The sequence below is a fragment of the Brachyistius frenatus genome, unplaced genomic scaffold (assembly GCF_029030835.1).
Source record: "Brachyistius frenatus isolate BFR_SWC_R1_liver_20210118 unplaced genomic scaffold, ASM2903083v1 Contig_2, whole genome shotgun sequence".
Taxonomy (NCBI): domain Eukaryota; kingdom Metazoa; phylum Chordata; class Actinopteri; family Embiotocidae; genus Brachyistius; species Brachyistius frenatus.
In genome coordinates this window covers 7,526,867-7,549,309 of record NW_027210601.1, presented here as the reverse complement: position 1 = coordinate 7,549,309, position 22,443 = coordinate 7,526,867, and the positions used below count along the sequence as shown (strand labels likewise).

At 41.2% G+C, this 22,443-nt stretch overlaps 2 protein-coding genes across 2 annotated transcripts in view; both read right to left on the bottom strand.

Annotated features, from left to right (window-relative positions):
* Nucleotides 1–16,489, bottom strand: part of pard6gb (par-6 family cell polarity regulator gamma b) — a 33,610-nt gene extending 17,121 nt beyond the window's left edge. The window contains exons 1-2 of the mRNA XM_069697410.1: nucleotides 16,173–16,489; nucleotides 11,070–11,292 (exon numbers count right to left, since the gene is read on the bottom strand). Of these exons, the coding sequence (XP_069553511.1) occupies nucleotides 11,070–11,292; nucleotides 16,173–16,244 (295 nt within the window). The 5' untranslated portion in view covers nucleotides 16,245–16,489. The remainder of the gene's footprint in view (nucleotides 1–11,069; nucleotides 11,293–16,172) is intronic.
* Nucleotides 1–22,443, bottom strand: part of LOC138620366 (nuclear transport factor 2-like) — a 396,989-nt gene that overhangs the window by 28,242 nt on the left and 346,304 nt on the right. The gene's annotated exons all lie outside the window — the stretch shown is intronic.

The window sequence follows — 22,443 nt, the reverse complement described above, 5'->3', positions numbered from 1 at the left end:
CACACACACACACACACACTAGCCCATACAAAATTAAATGTGCCATAGTACACAAGCAAGCAGAACATTTTTAACTGCAACTACAATTCCAAAAAGTGATAAGTCTAAAATATAGCTTCCCTTTTTCCTTTCAAAAACAAACAACAAAATGGCCTCATATTTCGTCAGTGTGGCTTGGCCACAAGGGGATGCAAGAAAAGTAAACAACCCTAAAGAAACAGTTAACTCCCTCTCAGCAGACCAGCTCCAACTATTTCAAGAAAAAGACACGGCATAAAGCCGGTCGTGACACAGAAACAGACCTTTGTATAGTGCTCAAAGCGTGATTGTCTGCTCGGCGTCGGCGTTGCACGTAAACATGTTGGTAAGTGCAACACGTGTGTTTGTGCACGCGTGACCGGCTAAATTTAGGAATACCTCTATTAGCGAGGTCCCACTAACTAAACGGTAGCAAACGCGCAAAAATAGCAAACACGGGCCGTGACTCAGAAAGAGACTGGTGTCCATAGAGGCAGAGTTCAGTGTGTACACAGTCCATATGTTTGCACAGGCTTTCATGTTAAGTGGACTTAGTCCTGGATGGTTTTTTTGCCACAGGGACCATGACCTTGTGACCACGGGTCATCAAATGAGGGAAATAAATGACTTCTCGTGCTACAAGGTTGGCTGCATATGATTGGTTTCAGGGGATTAGTGTGTGTGTGTGTGTGTGTGTGCGTGTGTATTATACAGTACTTAAAGCATACGAGCCTACCACGTGCATCTGCAGCGGTACATGCAACAGACTCATTTCAAAGCAAGGTGCCACTCTGTAATTACAACACAAAGTCAGCCGATAGATTCACTTCTAGCTACCAGCGCCCGGCGTGAACCTGTCTTCATAGCCAAGACAGAGCTAAGTCAAAGTGAGCCGGGTGGCTCTGAAGCCAACCTCGCCAGTGGTGAGCGTGTTTGCTGCGGGCTGAGCTGTCGAGAAGCAAAGTCAGTCCCTCCTTTGTAATTATGGACTCCCGAAATAAGCCTTTGCCGAGCCAAAGCGAGGTTGATGTTGTGCTAGCTCAACTTAAGATGCCACAAAGCTGCATGTCGTCCCCGAGGTAAGACAAAGTAATTGCCGAGAAGATTGCGAGGATTCAAATAAGCAGTTGTGAAATTATCCTGAAGAAGTATCTTCCATGAAATAAGAAATAGATCCAAAAGTTACGAAAATATTTGAAGCTCTACTCCCGGTAGAGCCGGTGATAGCATGGACAAACAAATCAGTGAAAGATCACAGAGAACTAAAAGTGCAGGGTTTGATCTGGTATAACTGCATCAGTGATCAATACACACACACACACACACACACACACACACACACACACACACACACACACACACACACACACACACACACACACACACACACACACACACACACACACACACACACACACACTTTTAAAGCCAACCGGCACGCTTTGAGGAAATTGGGTAAACTAGGATTTCCTCAAAGAACACAAATCCTTTCCTCAAGCTTGCAATTAACATCTACATGTGTGAATTAGTATGAGTTTTCCACTGTTCTCCACATATACACAGATGCACACAATGAGCATGCCCGGCCTTGTCCTTCAGCAGAGCTGTAATTAAGGAGGAACTGCAGTGGCCAGTCTCACAGCGAGCCGAGCCGTCTCTGCACAAAACCAGTGACTCCTCCCTCACAAACCCACTAACACCCACCCAGCGTCCATATTCCCCGCTCTTTCCAACCCCAAATCTTCACCCTCTTCCCTCACTTTGCTCGCGGCCCGGCCCAAACTTGGCCGGGGAATTTTTCCACTGCATTTCTCTTATTCGGACGATCTCGGTATTGTCTCCGTCCTGGCATTATTATTTATCATTTAGGCTACCTGCAGTGTTTAATGCGTCATCAAATATTCTTATTGACTACTTTCTTGCTCAGAGTTACACCTCCTTCGGACAACACAGTCACACAAATCAAACCCACGTCAAGGGTCTAATGTCCACATGGCTCTGAACAGTGTGGCCAATGTGGAAGTGCCTTAAACTGCAATACCACAGAGGGCCACTAGGGGTTGGGTCCAAAAAGGCTCCGGCACAAAATACAAAGTCAATACATTTTTTTCCACAAGTCATTATGGTGCCATTTGGTAAATTTACTCCTTTCTGGCAGTCCATCTGAAAATAATTCCATAATTTATTAATTTTTTATGAAACATGTAAAAATGGTAGAGTTGATATTGTAATAGATTAATCATTTTCTTTTCAGTCAAATGTGGCATTCTAGGTCAAAATTCTTTCCTAAATGTCACTACGGGAGTAAAAATTTTTTTTAATTCTTCATGCCCACAACCAAAGAAATTCAAAAAACAGGTAAAATCATTATATATGGATGAACAGAAGTGTCACAATCGCCGGTTGGAGGTTTCTAAAATAAAGCAGAGGGAAAGTCCTAAACAAAGCACTGCCCATTATTCTTGTGACAACGTACAAACACATAAACAAAGAACAGAAACCCACAAACAGTTGGAAACTCACACACAAAGTCACACACGTCACAGGATCTCAAGCCACTTTCAGGCCATAGACCGAGAGAGAGAGAAATAAAGCACTGAAGTATTTCAGGCTTGTTGTCTGTCTTTGAAGCTTCATGCTGCTGAGGAGTGGCTGTGGTGCTGGTAGTGGCTGAGGAAGTTGTTTGTTTGTCCCCGAAGGACCGTCTATAGTCATCACAATCATCATACAATTTTCAGAACCTGCTTATGTAGATGCAGCATGAATCCAATTTCAACTCAGCTACTGAGTTTTTGAAAAAAAAAATCAGAATCGTCCCAACAGAAAGTCGGCTGAGGAGTGATAGCACTTCTGGCTTGAGAGCAGCTGTGTCATAACATTAATTTATACCAGTATGAAGAACCTCAAATCAGTTGCATCCTTCAGGAAATTTGCACGTTAAACACGAGAGTAAACATTTGATCAGTTTTGTTGACTCGCAGCTTTAAAAACCACAAAATAAATCGATGAGATGCTGCTGAGAAATGTCAAACAGACGATAGGAGTGGTGCCCTGACACAGAAGAGTCCTGTCCCACAATGTCTGGAAACTTCATTGCGGGAGAGCGGGGGTGCAGTTCAAAGCAGGGTCGTAAACCAAAATGAAAGCAGGGACTTAGGAAACACAAACACCAATATAATTTTGACAAACACAACAACCCTTGAAAGTTTAATTAAAGCATAGAGCCTCCCCTACCAGACCTTAAGAACAAAGAGAAGCATTGCTGATGTGTGTCAGCTGCATTATGAACATGTGCATGTCTGAAATGCTTTGTAGAAGTAAAGTAAAAGACTACCAGTGGTGTGATTATTATAAAATGAGTCATTTCATAAACACACCCACATCGTAGGTGTAATGGAACAGAGGGTGTGCGCGCTGACTGGCTGCATGTTCAGCATTGGTGTAGGATTTGTGTGGCCTTCGGTTCGTCCCTTTTTTGTGCCAGCTGACATGATTTACGGCATGATCCGAGCTGGTTCGCAGTGGCTGTGCAGTCAGGGGCACAAAGGGAGGCAGCTCCCCATCCGACATGGCTGCTGCTGCCCCGTCCGGCCCCTGGCTGGAACCAGGCATCTCCATCACACTTTAACTGTGGCTGGCATTGTCTACAGACACGCAGAGAAAAGGCCACACAGGTTTTATTGAGAAGCCCCCACACACACATGCCACCTAAAAGGTTTTACAGCACAGAACATTTTTCTCAGTAGAGACAGGGCTTTATTTGGTAGAGCGCATGGGGACACACTTGCACCAATTTCCGACTGTGACTAGTCATTGTGAACCTCACTTGGCCGTGATAAACGGTGGTACATTTTCTCATGCTGCTGCCCTCTCAATGTGACCCAGAAGTGTCATCAAAGTATCTGTTTAAAGCTTGCTAATAAAAGTATTTTTGTTCCATACTGTACGTGATATTTGCTTGTGCCACCGCTGCTTGCTCAGGCTGAAAATTCCTGATTTCTGTTGGCTACGTCTGCAACACGAGGATAACAGCCAAACCACAGGATAGAGGTGGACTCAACCTGCAGGGTCATCTATCCTTCCTTCATTCCCCCTCCCTCCCTCCCTGTCTGTCTGTCTTTCTTACTGTCAGCCTGACTCCCCACTGTCTGCCGTGGTTTTCTCCCCCTTTGCCCTTGACAATTGAGTCATGCCTTAGCTCTAATGTGAAAAGAATGAGGATCGGCCTACACCGCTACCTAAAACTAAATTCTTGACTGAGCACCGAGATGATCAGACAGATAGGTTGCTGGCAGGGATTGCACACCTTCACCACTGTTCCTAGAAAAAGAGAAACCAAAGAAGGGTGGAGATGCAACAAAGAAAATAAAACAAAGAGGGGAAAAAAACACATTAAATGACAACTGCTGTTTCCTTCAAGGAGCAGTACACAGCATGTTGGGTTGTTGTTTCATCCCTTTCACTAAACCAGGTCCTTCAGCATGCAGCCTGAGGCCACTCTCTGGTACCAAGCACAAAGACCAGGGGTACTTGAAGCACCAGCACAACAGACCAACACTCAAACTCACTCCTAATGACTTGGCAAATGGAGTCACAAAAGCATGCAGAGGCAGCACAATAAGGCAGTGCCTTTACATGACCAAAATAGACGTGCTGGTATGAGGAAAAGGATGGTTTCTGCCCATGGTGGCATTTCCCTGAATGACTGGAATTCATCGTTGCATTAATCCACCAAACAGCATCCAAAATGCAAAAAAAAAGGCAAAACAGAAAAAGCACTACACTGGCATGAATAAATTCTGATCTACCTATACTAATCAAGAGATCTTTTCTAATCTAAAGTCCAAAGACTAAATCAGCTTCATGAGCTCTTACTGGGATAAAAAGCCAATGCTAATTACAGAGGTGGCTCTTTCTCTTGTCTACACGGAAGAAATGCTGCTGGCTCACAGCTACCGTGACGGAGCACTGGCATGCTGACACGTCCACAGCACAACCCTGCTAGTGGGCAAAAGTACACACAGTACGTATACACAAACGCACACACATGCACGTGTTCTCGGAGGCCCTTCGGCCATGGTGCGAGAGTGGCCAGATGTGCTGACAGGATCCCTGCAGTTGGCCACTACAACAGTGCACAGACTGGGAGAGTCTCAAAACAGAGGTGGTGGTTGTAAAATGCACTATAGCTGCTTTGAGTACCTACATAGAGAAATCTATGTATACAGTAATTCTTTGTAATTATTACATGATAAAGATCATTTCTGGAGCTGCAATATGTTCAAGTGTGTTGGTTCAGATAATGAGCCACAGCCCAAAATGGAAAATAGGCATGATGAATGAGGGAACAAATATTAATAAATCTAATTTTCCAAAGTTACTATGAATTCAGGTTCAACAGTAAAAGTCTTTCTAGTGTAAAGACTGCTAAAAAACGATGAAGGAATTAAATGTTTGCTTTCAATTGTATTTTTCAATAAGAAAACAGGATTTTATGAAAATCTATGCAAACTGGTTTGGGCAAAACCAGAAAACCAGACAAAAAAACCCCCACCAAGTCCACTTAGCTACCTCTTCATTTCAACATTTAGGCTGCAAGACATTCAGGTATTAAAGCATGGCAGCGTAGTTTCTTATTTGACCAGCTTTCATGGCATAAAGTTTCTTTACTCTGCCTAATGTTAACTCTGACAAGTGCCTTATTTCTCTGATTTAACAATGGAACAACTGAATAATGACTAAGACTGAATAATTAAGAACCAAATTCCATGAAAAACTGTGAAATACAAGTGTAGGTGGGTTGTTAAGGGTGGCTAATTTTTGACAGACTACAGAGTGACTCTGTAGTTAAAAATGCCAGGGCAGGTCGGGTTAAGGTCAAACCGGTGCTTATCATCCAAATCACAAACATCCCTTTACAACTCTATGAACACCAGACGCACACTGCCTCCTTGTATTTTTCATTGAACTGATTCATCTGTGATTCATTTCAAAACAGTTAGTTCGGAATGAAAGAAAGGAAATATTTCAATGCTATGCATGGGCCTTTTTTTTTTCCAGAGGGAGGCATGAAAATTCAATTCTGGATGTCAACAGTTTGCAATGAACAGAAGCACCTCCTTATGATGACGACAGATACACCAATACAATTAATGAACTTTTCACTCAAGCAAATCCATCAGGCAGCATTAGTCTTTCTGTTGTACTCCCTTTGAACTTATCAGGGTGTAAATGACACCTCTCTGATCACAGCCTGCCGAGCTTTTTCTGTTAACAACACATTTCTGATTTAACTCATGCAAAAGGAAAAAGCCAAAGGAAGCCAGTGATTTTCTTTGATCTCCAAGCAGCTGTGCTATCCAAGCTGTTGTGAAACAGCACTCGTCTGGATGTCTGCACAGCTTAGCTTTAACTGGCATTGCTGCCGCTACACTCTGGCTTTTTGCACTGCACTGCAGTACCACTTCTCTCTTTAGTTTGGCTGCTGTTAGTATCTGGTCCGAGTTTTCACAGGTGTGGATAGCAGTCGGAGCTGCAACCTCCCGGCACCCAGCATGCTAGATGTGAAGCCTCGCACACCACCACCTTGGCTTACCTTGACTGCTCTATTTATTTAAACTTTTAGCCCTTCTGCCAAACAGGGATCTTTTCTCTTTGTTGAAAGTTTAGTCTATGTGCAGGCCACTGGCACAGTCTACAAAAACAACTGCGTCCCCCACGCCATGAACAAGCTTTCAAAAACAGGAGCTATAATTGGGACTTTTTGTCTAATATAGCGCAAGTTGGGCATTTTAACATGGGGGTCTATGAGGATTGACTCGTTTTTGGAGACAGCCTCAAGAGGGCATTCGAAGAGCTGCAGTTTTAGCCACTTTTTCAATTTGTCCCGTCTGACTTATCTTTGCCTCAAAAACAATAGGCGGCGCTTCATCCCAGGCTTATCTATATAACTTGCATCATTTAGAGTCAGACTATGAATGAGCAGTCAGTGCTCCTGTAGTTTCCCTTGAAAAATATACCATAAACATTTGACAGAAGTCATTGTTGCAAAAAGGAGTAACAAATATATTAAACAGGAGACTAAAAGCTGAGCCTAGATAAAGGCACTGGAGTGACAGGGTCCATTTTCCCCCAAGGTACAAACTCAGCAGTGAACTGTGCCTGTGACCAGGGTCTAAGAATCAATCAATCAGCAGTTGACGTCACATGACTTGACTATTACAACCACACCCCCACACATTGGACCAGACAGGGAGTCCACCTCCACATACAGAGCTGCTCTTTCACCACAAGCTTCCCATTTTTTCCCTATCACTTGCCCGCCTGCCCCTCCGCCTCCCCCTCCCAATTCTTCGTGCATGAGAAATGTAGAAGTGTCCCAGTACAAATCTTCACTAGGAGAAGCGACTACCCTCCCCCGCTCCATACAAACTGGTAGATTTCACTGCAGTTCTCCAGCTTCTGTAAAGTTTAAAATATAATTATAGAGATTGCAGAAGGAATGGATGATTAAACTGGATTTGATTTGTTGTTAGGATGGCCGGTCACACCGATATTAACCACGTTACAAACAGACTGCATGACGTAAATTAGGTCATCATTCTATACAATTTAGGAGAGAAAGGCTTCTTTCAGTGCTGAGAACCAACTTGGAAAATAACATTTTCTGTTCAGGAACACAATTCACCAATTTACATTCAAATGGACTGAAATCTATCAAAATACCTACAAGTAGTGCTGCAATATTGACAAGTAATATTTGCATGTTGCTCTAAAATGGTAAACATTTAGAGAATCACTCTTTTCGGTCATTAAATAATTAAGACTTGACATGTACTATGATGAATTTTCTAAATCCGGCAACGTTCAAGTCTGTGAAAGTTTGGCAATAACGTTCAATATTCGATAGAAGCAAAAGCCTCTGAAAAAGAAAATGTGCCCTTAAATGGCCACATATAACTTGGCGCAAACACAACTGGTATTAATGAATGAATTAAGAGGCGAGAAGCTGCCTAGGTGACTTAAAAATACCCCAAAAAAGAGAGTAGAATTACTACAAAACAGACAGGCATTGTTGCAGTTTCTAAAGTTAGTTTTTTCCTTTATGTTGAATGTGCAACAACGTTACTCTGATGTTTTCAGTGGATTTTGTGGGTCATATTAAAAAACAGGTGTTATCCTTTAACTTCCTTTTGTTCTGACTGAAGAACAGTACCCTATAATCATCTACGCTCAGAGGCTACTGTGTATTCTTGGCAAAAAAAACACAAAGAAGAAAGCTGTTTTCTCCAGAAGCAGGTCATCATTAAAGAAGCTGCCATCAGTGCCCACAGGGAGTAACAGCTACCTTCAGCAGGATTATCCTCATATCCTCACAGAACCGTGGCACGTGCTCAAGTGATTTTACCAACAATGGATATACTCCAGCCTGGAAAGGGAGTGTCAGGTAGATAAAAGAGACGTGCACATGTTGTAATACCTATTGTTACTCGGAGCAAAAGTGGAAAAGCCACACACTAACACAGGACCAGTAACAGAAAGTTGTCTGATCTCGGTGTGGAGGGGAAGGTCTGTCTGTTGGTCTGACTGAGCAGAGTCCAAAGATTTGAGTTATTGGTCAACTAAGCCCAATAGAGAAAAACACTGCTCTGTCTGTGCACCTTTAATACATCACTGGACTTATGTAGTGAATTTACTCTCAAACTGTCTAATTCAAACTTGGAGACCTCTCCCGTCTTAGTTTTCCTTTATTTCTCCCCTTCCCATTCCCATCTGTCTTTGTGGTTCATCTGTAAGTGTAATGAAAGCCTCTAAAAGCTCTTACTGTCCAATGTGTCTGTGGAACAATGCACATTTCACACATTGTCACAACAGAAAAGGAGACATAAAAACTTCGTGGGCTGAGCTGTTCAAGGAGTGATCTAATTAAAATGTGTTGTTTTCTTCTCCATATCCATATGAAAGCCAAGTCCTGTTGAAGTTGCACAGAGTCTCCCCTCTGTGAGTGGGTGGTGAGTCACATCTTAATATATGAGTCTGTGAGGCCTTTTCTTTCATCCGGTGTGGTCTGCTGACCGGGACACAGAAGATGCGTGGTTACACCACTGATGACCCGTACTAACAGGCTGGTACTGACTGACACGGTCATTATCACAGACTTTCTCATGCCTGTGCCCCACTGCCGGCTGCAGGGCATCTCCTCTCTCAGACATGAGGTACTTACACAGTCATACACACACCTCTTTGTCTAGCAGCTAACAATGGCTACAGGCTCAGGATGCTCAGGCTGCTTCAGCATCAGTCACAACACTGCACATTCCTCTAAACCACATCACCATGTCAGTGTTGTGTTTACACCACCACTGCACTAAGTAAGCCCCTTCCTCCAGTTTGAGCAACGAAATCTGTCCATCAGGAAGGAACACTCTGTCCCTCTGCTGTTTTAGGGGATTTCTGCTGTATTAAGTAATTCTGGGGCAGAGAGTGAAAGTGGGATAGAGACAGAATGTGACAAAGGTGATGGGACACGCATGATTGGTCCATCTGGATATACCAGGTGTGATCAAAAAGATGGATCCTATTGCTCACAAAACAAAAGTGCACCACAGTACTACCTATGGTGCAGGGGGAAGCAATAACTTCTGTGAGTAAGTATTCCAAGTTACATCACTTAATCAACATCAATACGCTTCCACACGCTTTTGAGACCATTGTTTTGTGCGCAATATCAGCAGTAAGATCGCCAGTAAAAAGTAATGCATGACCTCTCTCAGCAAAAGTTGGAAAGAAAATCCTTGTAGCTATAACTAGAAATCACAAATTATGGCTCTCAGGACTTAAATTTGACATATCCCTACACGCCTTAACAATAAGTAAAATGAAGCAATCTAATTAATAACTTTTACTTTCATATTAATTAGCACTGACTGTTTTATCAGCCAACTTAGACAGAGTTGGTTGAGCTGAGGCCATATGAAGACAGTCTGTTGGGGACTCTTGAATATTTGAACCCCATCTGCAACAAGATTGTTCAATGTATTGCGGATCGCTTTTGTATTTGAGCCGCAGGAGGACAATTAAAACAATACCCCAGAGTGTACATGTTCATTCCACAACCGAGCAACTTTGCAAGAAGGATTGAGGGTTTGAGTAGATGTGAATGGTGATAGATTCATTTGTATGCTCCCTGACTGGCTGGCTGGCAGTCAAGACCCACTCCAGAGTTGGGATCAATGAGAGAGAGATGGAAAGAGAGAGAGACTAGGACTTGGTTCCAATTCGGGTGTTGTTGTCTTTGTACAAATACACACTCACAGGCACTAACCACACACAAACACACAAATGGAGGGAGCTCAGTAAGGAGTCTCTCTTTTCATGCAGATCTTTTGTCTCTCAGTAATGTCTGGTATGCTGGGATACAGGCTTTGCTCAATGACCTGATTTCCATGGGGCTGCCTAGGCACTGGTCTGTGTGTGTATGTGTGTGTGTGTGTGTGTGTGTGTGTGTGTGTGTGTGTGTGTGTGTGTGTGTGTGTGTGTGTGTGTGTGTGTGTGTGTGTGTGTGTGTGTTCATCTGCCTGGGAGCCCTTCCTCTGGATAAGGCAAAGGACTTAGCAAGCAGACAGACACAGACTGAGACTGATCCAGCCAATAAGAAGGCAGGAAACACATAAACACACGTAGAGACACACACAGAAAGCCTGTATGAAGTAAACAAAAAGGCCCAGAGACAGACATAATTGGATCAGGAAATATTCTGAGGGGAAACTTGATTCCAGTCAGCACAATAATTGCAGCCCAAGACGCAGTTAATGCAATAGGTGATTGTTTTATAGTTTTACCAGTTGCAGGATATTTCAAACGCAATATCCAACTAATGTTTATTCAAGCTAATAGCTTTAAGATGTAATCTTTAGGTAGTTATTTTGGGAGGGGGAAGACTGATTCCAGAGCATTCTTAGACTCAGTGAGCTTGATTCCTGCTGTCTAAGAAACACAAGAAAAAGCCCAAAGAAAGTAATGCAGTGTGGTTCACCTTTCAGAAAACCTACCTTGTCTCTGTATGAAGATCCTGAGCAGAGGATGAGCCGTTGACACCGCCTTGCAGAAGTTGTCATCGTTGTTGATGGGCAGCAAGTCGCCGTGGATGTCAGCGTAACCGATCATCACCTCCATGTTAGCGATGCGGTGGATATGCAGAATGAGTTTGTAGAACTCCTCGAACTTGCCGGGCTTGACCCGGTCCACAGAGAACCGGCGGAACTCTGCCCCATACTGAAGAGAAAAATCAAAAGACAGAGGACGTTAAAGGAACTGTCAGTGTGACAACCAAACAGGAAGAGGAAACCGGGATGTGAATGGCAACCATAAAGTCAGCAGAGTGGAAGTCCTAAGGAAGACCTGATGTAAAATAGGGCGCCGTTTCTCAGGAATAAATAAACAGTATTAGCTGCAATCCTTCGCAAAACCGGTTTCAATGCAGCCAAAGCAATGTCGTTTTGCAACCATTTACTTTACACAACATCATGAAACATTAACTACCAAAAAAAAAGGTACAGAGGTTCTCATATTTACGGGAATGGTTGGACATTTTAGGAACAAGTTTACACACTTTGTGCCAAGAGTTAGAAAAGAAGGTTGATGTTGCTCTTATGTCTGCATTGTAAGTGTGCTGAGGCTACGGTCAAAAACTGGATAGTTTTAATCAGTGGGAAGACAGAAAACAGGCAGCAACACCCGGGCCTGGCTCTGCCGGAAAGGATAAAAATCCTCCTACCGCTACCTCCGATGGTGCAACCACCCGAACACCTTGCAAAGCATAACTTTTGCCCCTAAAATTGAGACCTTTAAAAACACTACTGACCAGTTGTATTTAGAAAGCCTTGGGATTGTGCTTTAGTACAGATGGGCAGAAAAGGAGATTTTTGGAAACGATAATGGAGACACCCTGATTGGGTCTTATCAGTCATGATGTGTCTTTCCCTTGTTCATCACCAAGCGGCGACCAACAGAAACTCACCCACTGGTTTGTGAACGCCTGTTATAAAGGCTCAAGTTTGGATTTTGGCTGTCACCATCTTGTACATGGGATGTTAAAGGTAAATTTCCTCTAAATTTGTTGGTTTATTTGCTACTTTGAGAACTTTAGAGGTCTTGGCGCCTCTGAATAGATCAAGGCTCTGTCTTTATGCGAAACTAACCAGCTGCTTAGTGAACTTCATATTTACTATAGATACACCAAACTTCTCATCTAATTATCTCCAAGATAATAAGGAATAAGCACATTTCCCAAAATGCAGAACTATTCCTTTAACAAGTGTGACTTGTTTAGTGCATCCTCCACACACTTAATTGATAATGAGATGCATCATGGATCTGGGTGGCTCTCCACCTCAGCTAAATCATCTCCTGGGGGAAGCTCTGCTGCTTTGCGTTACACTGCACATCAAGATCGTATCATCGGAAAAACTAATTAGCACATAAATGGTTTGCTGAAATAGAAGAATACAGGTAGATAAGTAAATTCTCTGTATGAATATGACAGAGCGCAGCAGCTCCGCCTCCAATACACTGTTTACGCACTTGAACAATTGTGCTCCAGCTTTCGTGGCTGGGTCACTGAACCGCCAATGACAGCATGGCTGAGGGTCATGGTGGGGTCATCATGTGACTCATAGACACGAATACAAAGATCCAACAGAGGCACAAAAGCACAGTTCAATAAGCCACAGCAGCACAACAGCAGCAGCGGTGTGTGAATCACAGTGGTAATTTGTAGACTAAAAGGTGCTGTTTGTTACTGTAATCATCAGCTCACAGCAGAGGGAAGCTGACAGCAGCTCAGAGGAGAAGAGTGGAGGGATGATCAGGGAGCAGGAGGAGGAGGAGGAGGAGGGAGAGGGAAAGAAAAAACTGCTGACATAGTAGCAGAAGAGAGCCGCGGTATACTGACTGGGAGGAAAAGAAGAAGAGCGGGGGATACATTAACCAGCTCTGTAATTAGAAGATGACATATGAATTTAAGAGGAGGCGTGTACGGAGAGTAGGGGGATGCCAGGCGGGTGCAGTTTGCTGCCAGATTCAGCCCAGACACACGCGTGAAGCTGCGTTTTGAACGCTTGGCACCCAACTTGGATTAGGAGATGAACAGGAAGTTGACAAACAGGTTTGAAAGTGTTCCGTCGGTGCTCTTAACACTTTGGAAAGTGAAGCCAAGACATGAATGAACTGCAATTAACTCTGTAGACTTCAACATGTTACACTTGACTTACCAAATGATAATTATTCTTCTCCATATCAGTAACCTCAGTCACTGCTGTGACTGTGAGCGCTCTCTTTGCACTGTACTTTGTGATCAGGCTGAACTGAATCTGTTTTTACAAGCAGAACTCAGCCCTCAAGTGTGAGCAAGTCTGAGCATGGCATGATTAATCACAGGCCTCGGTGCTAAACCCTGAACCTAAGAATACATCACTACAAACGTGACATCACTTGTCCTCCTGGAATATCACGGCAACGTGACGTCCAACAGGTTGAAACATGTCGAGACCGTCTTAACTGACACACTGGAGATGGAAGATAACTGACTTTTGTCTTTGCCCAACAACACAGGCATTTTCCTGACTCAATACTCTGAAAGTCCAAGAAATCTCACCTGAAAAATCTCCTGCAGGTTCTTGGCATTTGAAAAGATGAATAAATAAATATGCAACATGTTCTGGGACGTGTGACTCAGGAAATATTTTGGCTAAGACTGAGATAAGTTAAAGAATTTTTCAAAATAAAATGCTGGATGAACCAAAGTTAGGGTAAAGGGAGTCAGAAAATAAACTCCACCCAACCCCCAACATCCCTCTACACACTCTCTGTGACTGATAAGAGCTTTAGGCGAGTGAAACCAGCTCCTGGCTGAGGCTCCACAACAGGCAGCCAGACACCTCCAGTGTTATCCCTGATAAGCTTATCAATGGAACAGTTTCCCCTGAGAAACCCAAACAAGAACCAGTGAGAAGCATGCACAGGACATCCATCACACAGCAACCCTGACAACAGATGTACCTATTTACAAATCACATAAGAATGAAAATAATGCCAGGTTTTCTTGAAAAATAACAAATTAATTACTTACAAAGTTGCAGATTGCTTCAATGCGCAACTGGCTTTAATTAGAGGGTCATAAAATTAAACATCCTGCTTTTCAGAGACTCAAATGTGGCAGAGCTACTTAGGAGATGACATGTTTTTTCAACTGTTCAAATGTCCTCGGCTGTCATTCTGTTTGAGCAAAACTAAATGGATTTACACCACTCATCTTCTCTCCAAACCATCCGCTTCTTTTCTCAATGTTGTTACTTCGAACAAATTTGTCCTTGAGGAGGAGGCAGTGTGGAGCTGCTCGGTCTCCAGCACACATCAAAGTGATCATAACAAAACTGCAGGAAAGAGACGGCAATGACAAAACACTTAAAGTGACGTAAGCGATGAAGTCTATCTGATCTAAAAGGGGAAACGTGTGACGTTGGATGACAGTGAGTCAGCTCTAAACTGAAGGGATGACGCTGCTGAAACTGCCCGTTCCAGCCAGGCAGCTCCCGGCGTGTCAGTCACAAACAAAGTGACCCCTCCTGTCTCTGTGAAACAAACATGAAACTGACCCTGCCTCAAAAAAAACAAAAACTTTGATGTGTCTGTGTGAGGACAGATGCTCAGCCACTGTCAGTGCATCTGTTATCCAGCTCACAGCTTCAGGTCAGTGCCTCTCCAGCAACACTGAAACTGGGCAGCCAAAAACTAAAAGTGAAAAGACCTCTGGACTAAATGAGTCACACCTCTTGCAACACTTGCCCATGAAGGAGGAGTTCATCCTTCACTGTACGTACGGTACGTACAGTCACACTCATGAGGGCTGGCATGTGTAAACACATATACTTGATGAACTGATTACCAAAATTACTTCATAAAAACTGTCAGCTACAGGAAATCATTGTGTGGCTTTGGCACAATTATAAATTAACTAATGGTATTTGGTAGCGGAAACAGTTATACAGAATAGTATTGGGATACTTTGCAGGGCAAAATTGAATCAACACAAAGGTATTAATGAGAAAGTTGGTCAGTGTGTCAGCTTGACAATAACATTTTGCTGCAATAGAAATGAATGATGTGAGATGAACAGCCTAAAAACCTTATTTTGTTTGATAAAAAATAAGTTTTCCTTTTTGGGAAATAATTTGCAGTTAAAAAAAGTAACCAACTGCAGTATATATAGAAATATATATTTTGACAATACTCAGCAAATAAAAATCCCAATAACATAATTGTACGATTTAAGCATTGTTAAGTAAATATCCTCTTGTGGGTCCTTGGGTGAGTGCCACCCCTTTATTTGGTGGTTTATCTGTTTTGATTTTTACTTTGGCCACGTAAACAGTTGTGTATTAAACAAGCAAAGATAAAAAAAAAAAAAAAAAACAACTCTTCTTCAGTAGAGTAAGCTAATAGAAAAGTATCTCGAAACTCGTGGATCTCCTGCGTTTGATTCGCTGATAGATGGAGCATATTTGAATTAACTGATGCTTTATAGTGGAATGTCTTATGAATTAGTGGTCTCCATTGCATAACATTAGAATGGGCAGATGACTGTGGTCATCTTTACTTGATGGTGAACTTAATTTACGCAGCCATTACTCTTGAGCCAAACTATCCAAAACAATGAGTGGGCTGAAACTATGTAGCACAAAAACCAGCGCTGAATGTAATTTAGTGTGGCGAAAAAAACATCCGATTTACCCCGTGAAAGCTTATTGTTACAAGACGTATTAAAAAGCGGAGTTGCTCGAAAACAATGTCAAACCAGATTCCCCGCACTCCTCCACCCAACAGCTTCGTGACAGAGAAAGAGCCAAATCAGCACAATAATGCACGGTTGGAAATCAGGGGAAAATAATCTCTGCAAATTACAGAAACCTCCCGAACCCGATATGTTTAATTTACGATCTAGATCAACGTTGTGTCGCTGAAAAGAGCGAAATATGCTGTAGACAGTTGGTCCGACCGACTCCGGCTCCGTTACGGGACGACCATGTGAACATTTATTTTCCACCTCAAATCCCCATTTAGCGCTTTTTAAAAAATCCCCACAGTTCAACACTCACCTTGCTTTTCACTTCCACCGCGTTACAATCCACATTTCGCAGAGGCTGCGATTTATTAAAACTCCGATTCATTTTTTGTGCAGTTGCAGTTTAAAAAAAAAAAAAAAAAAAAAAAAAAAAAGTTCAGCCGCCTTTGCCCGCAGAAAGAGGGGCTCTAGTCCCGGGGGTTTCTGGTCTAAAAATCCTCCTGCTTCGCCTCTAGCAGAGAAATTCGGGTTTTTCTTTCATTTATTTCACCTCCTGGACTTTTTGAAAATGTGATCAAACAGACATGAGGGAGGACTTCACGGGAGAAGTAGAGGTGAGCAAGTCGCCGCGTTGACTTGGGAGTGTGAGTTAAGTTTTGAAATGACATCAGCCCTCCTAAAAAAAAAAAAAAAGAAGGGATCCTACGATGCATTCATGTACGGCTCGTAATTCTTACTGTCATCAGGCAGGACCTCGTAGTAGCCCAGCTGTCGCCAATACAATGTGAATGAAACTACCACTGATAACACTGCTACATAAGGATTATTTTCATCATCGATTAATCTGTGGATTATTTTGTTGGTTATTGGATTGATTGTTTGGTCTTCAAATGTCAGATAATGGCGAATAATGTCGGTCAGTGTTTTCCAAAGTCCTAAGTGCAGCCTAAAATGTATTGTTGTGTAGTCCACAACCAAAAGATATTCACTTTATTATCCCAGAGAACCCTAACCCTAATGAACCAGAAAAAAGAAAAGAAAAAGGAATTAGATATATTACCACATGGCATATTTTTTCACCATTTTCTTTCGATGATCAAAATGAATGATACTCAAAACATAATTGTTGACGATTAATTTTCTTTTGACTAATCAACTAATTGTTGCAGCTCTAATCAATATATCATATTTCAGGGTCTTAGGTCTATCTACTATGCTTATCGGAAATAATGCAAAAGAAGACTAAACATATTGGCTATTTTATTAAGCCTACTCTTATTGACTTGTTATTTGACTACAAATAGGCTAGTTATCGCAGTTAAATACAATACCAGTACCATTTCATTGTTCAATTTTCAAATTAAAACATATTTAGTACTAAATAAATCAAATATTTAAAACATGTAGGCAATAATAACTTGAATGACAGTGATGAATGTGAAGCACAAGATAGAAAAGAAAATAGAAATTTCCAAGTCCCTGGAAATCACAAATTACCGAAATTTAAATTGCTGCAGTCCTACCCATCTCCTTATTTCTTTTATTTGTGAAACTTTCCTAATAGCACTGTTATTCCAGGAAGCTTTGAAGGCAGCACTACGCAGGGACCTCCAGAGGACGCATTTCTCAACGTATTCAAAGCCTCCAGTTACAGAACAGATAGTTGATTATAATGAAAGGTGGTGCCAATTAAGATTTAAATATGCTATTGCACCAATCCCCACATAAATATTATTTACAGTTAATTTTGATAGAGCATTGAACCAAAATCTGTGCACGACCATCAGAGATAGCAATCTAATAGCATCTCATGTTGTGTGGTGCATTTGTGTTGGTACACATATTTTTCACCATGAATGAAATGAAATTTGAGATAGAGAGTGAACAACATACTGACTTTAACTCTGTGAGGGATGGCAGTGAAATATGGTCCTAATTCTCATCTCGCCACGTCTGATTGCGAACAGCATGTCATACCTACGTACTCAATACTCGTTTGTACTCCTTAATGAACAGTCATGGCCTGCTGTGTATAAAATGATCTGTATAATGTGAATGTAACAGCTAGTTATTAATATAAATTAGTATCTATTGTTTTCAACTCAATTTATCAAACACTTTCCAGGTGGGTGTGCACACAGACATGTATTAGATTCTTGCACTTTTAATCTGTCTTTAATAATATAGAGAGTCTAATGGAACTGAAATGTAATTGATAACGCTATTAAGTGTCATTACCATGATTGATGTTTCTGATGCAGCTCTTAAGGTCACAACTGATCTGTAACCAGCTACGGTGGCCAAGATGCAACTGTACTTCTTACTTCAGAGACCTACAAAGTGCAGCAGGTATCCTGTCACTGTTTTGACCATCAGTTTCCTTCAGCCCTTCAGTTCTTACACTGTGAATGTTGGTCACAGTGTAAGAACCAGCTGATGAGTGATGCTCATCATCAGTGAGGTTAATGGGTATCCTTGGCTGCTGTCCTGCTTCACAACATTCCTGGGCCCCTGAAGCCGCCTGTGTACAACAGCTGCTGGTTGAATGCCCCCCCCCCCAGTAGCTGAAACTGCTGCTGGTTTACTCACTGCAGGAATGTGTTGACTGGTTACAAACAAACTCAACACAAACCCAGGTTACATGCTAGACTGACTGAGGCAATGCACTACAAAGTGTTCATTAAGTGATTGTATGCAGTGTTAGTTAGTGTCATAGTTCTAGTTTTACTTTAGAGCTGCTGATGTCTGTGTTTTATCTTTTATATATTTATTAATGTCTCGTTTTATCTTAGTGATGTCTTGTTTTATCTTAGTTGTTTTTTGTTTTTTTATACATCTTTTACCTTGTTCTTGCTGCTGATCTGATGAGTTGCCAACTCAATTTCATTGTATTTGTTTTACAACGACAATAAACTGCTTTATGTCCTTACGTAGTTTATCCATGTTTTTGCCATTTTAATCAACCGGATTATACCTCATTGTTTTGTGAAAAAGTCACTTCAACTCAATTGAGTTATATTGTTATTTTGTTTTAACATCTCCTATAAGACCAGTTGAGATAGCCTTACATATTGTTTGTAAAAGGTTGACCAAATCCTAATTCTACAACATATGAGGCTCCTCCTTTTGGACATTTATGAAATAATAAAGGTAAAAAATGAAAAAAAGAAAAAAAAAAAGGCAATTAATTTAATATTGTGAGGTAAATGTTAAGATATTCTGCATGTAATCTATGGTCCAGGGTGCATGCTAATTTGGAGAAAATTGGTAGTGAATCTTATTGCGCCCACTAAAGGCCAATATGTGATATTGCATACATCCTGCCTCAGCTTTTTACAGCTGTAGATTGCCACAAAATAGTTTATCAATAATTTATTATGCTAGGAAAGTATCTCACTGTGAACATATGTATTTTCTTTTTTTTTAGCTAAAGTCATTATTTGTAATTTTCTAAATAAAGTAATATACAAGTAGGGGTTTGCAAGATTTAATCCTGCGTTTCCTCAAAAACTGTCAAAGTTCAGATGAAATTTGAAGCAGTGGATTGTGGGTTGCAGCTCTTTTTTTAAAAAGAGATGGGGGGAGGAAGAATGAAAAGGAGGCTATAACTAAGACTTGTTAAAAACATGTTTCAATTTCTTTTAGCAGCCATCTTTCATTCGAAGGATTCAGAGGTTCTCACTGAGACTGGGGGGAAAACAACGTCCATAGATGCTAATATTTTATGAGGGGCCTTATAAAGCATCACTTTTGTTTTCCAACAGAACAAACTATGCATTTCAAAACTGAATGGAGCATCATATAGCACCTTTAAAGACAGTAGAACAGTTTGTACCATCAAGAAGTACTTCTGTTAGCAATAAATGTTTATTGTTAGCAATAAATGTTTATAGAAGTACTTCTTGATTTAGCAAAAATATATGGTTTAATATTTAGAATTCATTCAGAGGTTGCAACTACGAGTGTGATCATCAGAGTCAGAGAGCAGTGTCAGCAGAAAAGGCTGAGGAAAGTGATTTTTTTTTTTTTAAAGAAGGGGCTGTGGTATACATGAGGAACTTCATAATGTTTATGGCATTTTAAATGCATTTCTGCTTTAAAGTTTGTACAGAAGAAAAAAATGGTGGATAGAGAGGAATAGAAAGGACAAGGTGATGAGTGCATACTTACAAAATATATACACAGATTTTACATCGATATTATATCCATCAAACACACCTCATACGTAAATGTCTTCTTCCAGCCAGGATTTAACACATGTATAGATAGATAGATAGATAGATAGATAGATAGATAGATAGATAGATAGATAGATAGATAGATAGATAGATAGATAGATAGATAGATAGATAGATAGATAGATAGATAGATAGATAGATAGATAGATAGATAGATAGATAGATAGATAGATAGATAGATAGATAGATAGATAGATACTTTATTAATCCCGCAAGGGGACTTTTTTTTTCCGCTACAGCAGCATTTATAGATACAGGTAAAGAAATGTGTGTGTGTGTGTGTGTGTGTGTGTGTGTGTGTGTGTGTGTGTGTGTGTGTGTGTGTGTGTGTGTGTGTGTGTGTGTGTGTGTGTGTGTGTGTGTGTGTGTGTGAAAAATAAAAGAGTAAAAAATATCAAATATAAAAATGCACAGTATATACAATAAAAATAGAATAATATTAGATTAAACTAACTAAACAATAGTGCAAAGATTTAAACAAACAAACAAACAACAAACAAACAACAACAATATATGAGGATGTCTGTACTGTACCTCCAACAGTGTGGATCCATAGTAACAGTGTGAACGTCTTTTAAGTTTAAGGATAATTTTGTGAAATGAATCCTCCACTTTTGATTCTCTCATGCAGTAATTCCACATATGACCAGCAGAGACCAGCACATACTCACATAAGACACGAACAGCGAGCACTCCTGAAGGAGGCGATGCAGAAGGGCTTTGTCAGACACAGGGAGCGCTGACCACAACGATTACAAAGCATGTTTAATTTTTTACTTTCAACTTAAATACTTCTGATCACGTATGAGATACACTAAACACATTGAATTTGACTTTATAATATGCACACACCCCAATTGACGTTTTTCTCTTTTGCAAAAAAGAACCTCTTAAAATGAGGAATGTCATTAAAAAACACAGACGGTGAATCAGTTGCACAGTGGCTTTACTCTCCAGTCTGAAAAGACAGAAATTTATATAACAGAGAGAAAACATATGGGAGAGCCGCTCAAGACCAAGAGATCTGAGATGAGACAGGGCCAGCAACTTAGAGACAGGAGAGATATGAGAAGGGCGATTTATTCATTTCATGTAGAGGCAAAATTACAGATTTTTGGACAGACATCTGCTGAGGAACCTGAACATATGATCTGTTTATATACATTTAGCTGTGTACCTGAGAAAACAAACAAACATCATGATGTAAAGATTGGTTTACTGTTTAAATCTTTCCATGTGTATCATATGAATGTTCCCACTTTTCATTTGTTTTGAAGTATCAGTGGATACATATATGAGGAAGAGAATGAATAATAGAACAACGTTTTGACATCACTGTGATGCAATAAATTGCAATAAATGAGGAAAAAAACAACATGGGAAGATAAAGAAAAACAGAGAAGGAGGGCAAAAAAAAAAGGTAAGAAAATGAAACAAATTCAAGCGTAAAGATAGAAAACAAAGGAGTGAAAGAATGAGGAAAAGGAAGATGGGAAGGAACAAAGGACGGCTTGGTGATCTTTGCATTCAAATGGCAGTCACAGTCACTTCATACTCAGAACTCATAGCAGTGTGTGGTTTTAATCCAGCTAAATACATCTGAATTTAGGTGGTCCTCCGGTGGTAATGTGAGAGGAGATGATTAAAGTGAGATAAAAAGATACTTGCAGTAATCCATCCTCTGTGCAGAGACTAAAAAACATCCGGAGCTGGTTAGAGGAGGTAGTCGGCAGGAGTGCCAGCCTAAAGCCAGACAGACCAGCAGAAAGGCCCCTGACTCAACCGTCTGCGTGGTTCGGCTCCACTCGCTCGCTGATTAAAGAGAAAGGAGGACACACACACACACACACACACACACACACACACACACACACACACACACACACACACACACACACACACACACACACACACACACACACACACACACACACACACACACACACACACACACACACACACACACAGAGATCTCAGAATTTAGGTCATACTGAACAGACGTCTCGGTTGGGCTTTTACATAAGCAGAACTGCAGCCTTTCTTTCAGATCACACGGAGTCATGACACACCATAAGACTCTCCATCCGTGTCCTCGACTCAGCGGACAAAATGAAACGCAGACACAGTACAAGATACAAAATGGAAAATTAATCTCTCCATCACTCTGGCTTTCTCCCCTGCAGCACACAAGTATGCATACAGTGTTTCTGTGTATAAGACAGAGAGAAAGAGGAGGAGGGAAACCAGGTAAAGAATGATGAGAGTCTGTGGTAGAAAGAGAGACGGTGAAGTGAACACTTGCAGGGCTTTTGGCAGAAGCTCTCTGGAAGGCTTTCACCTTTGATG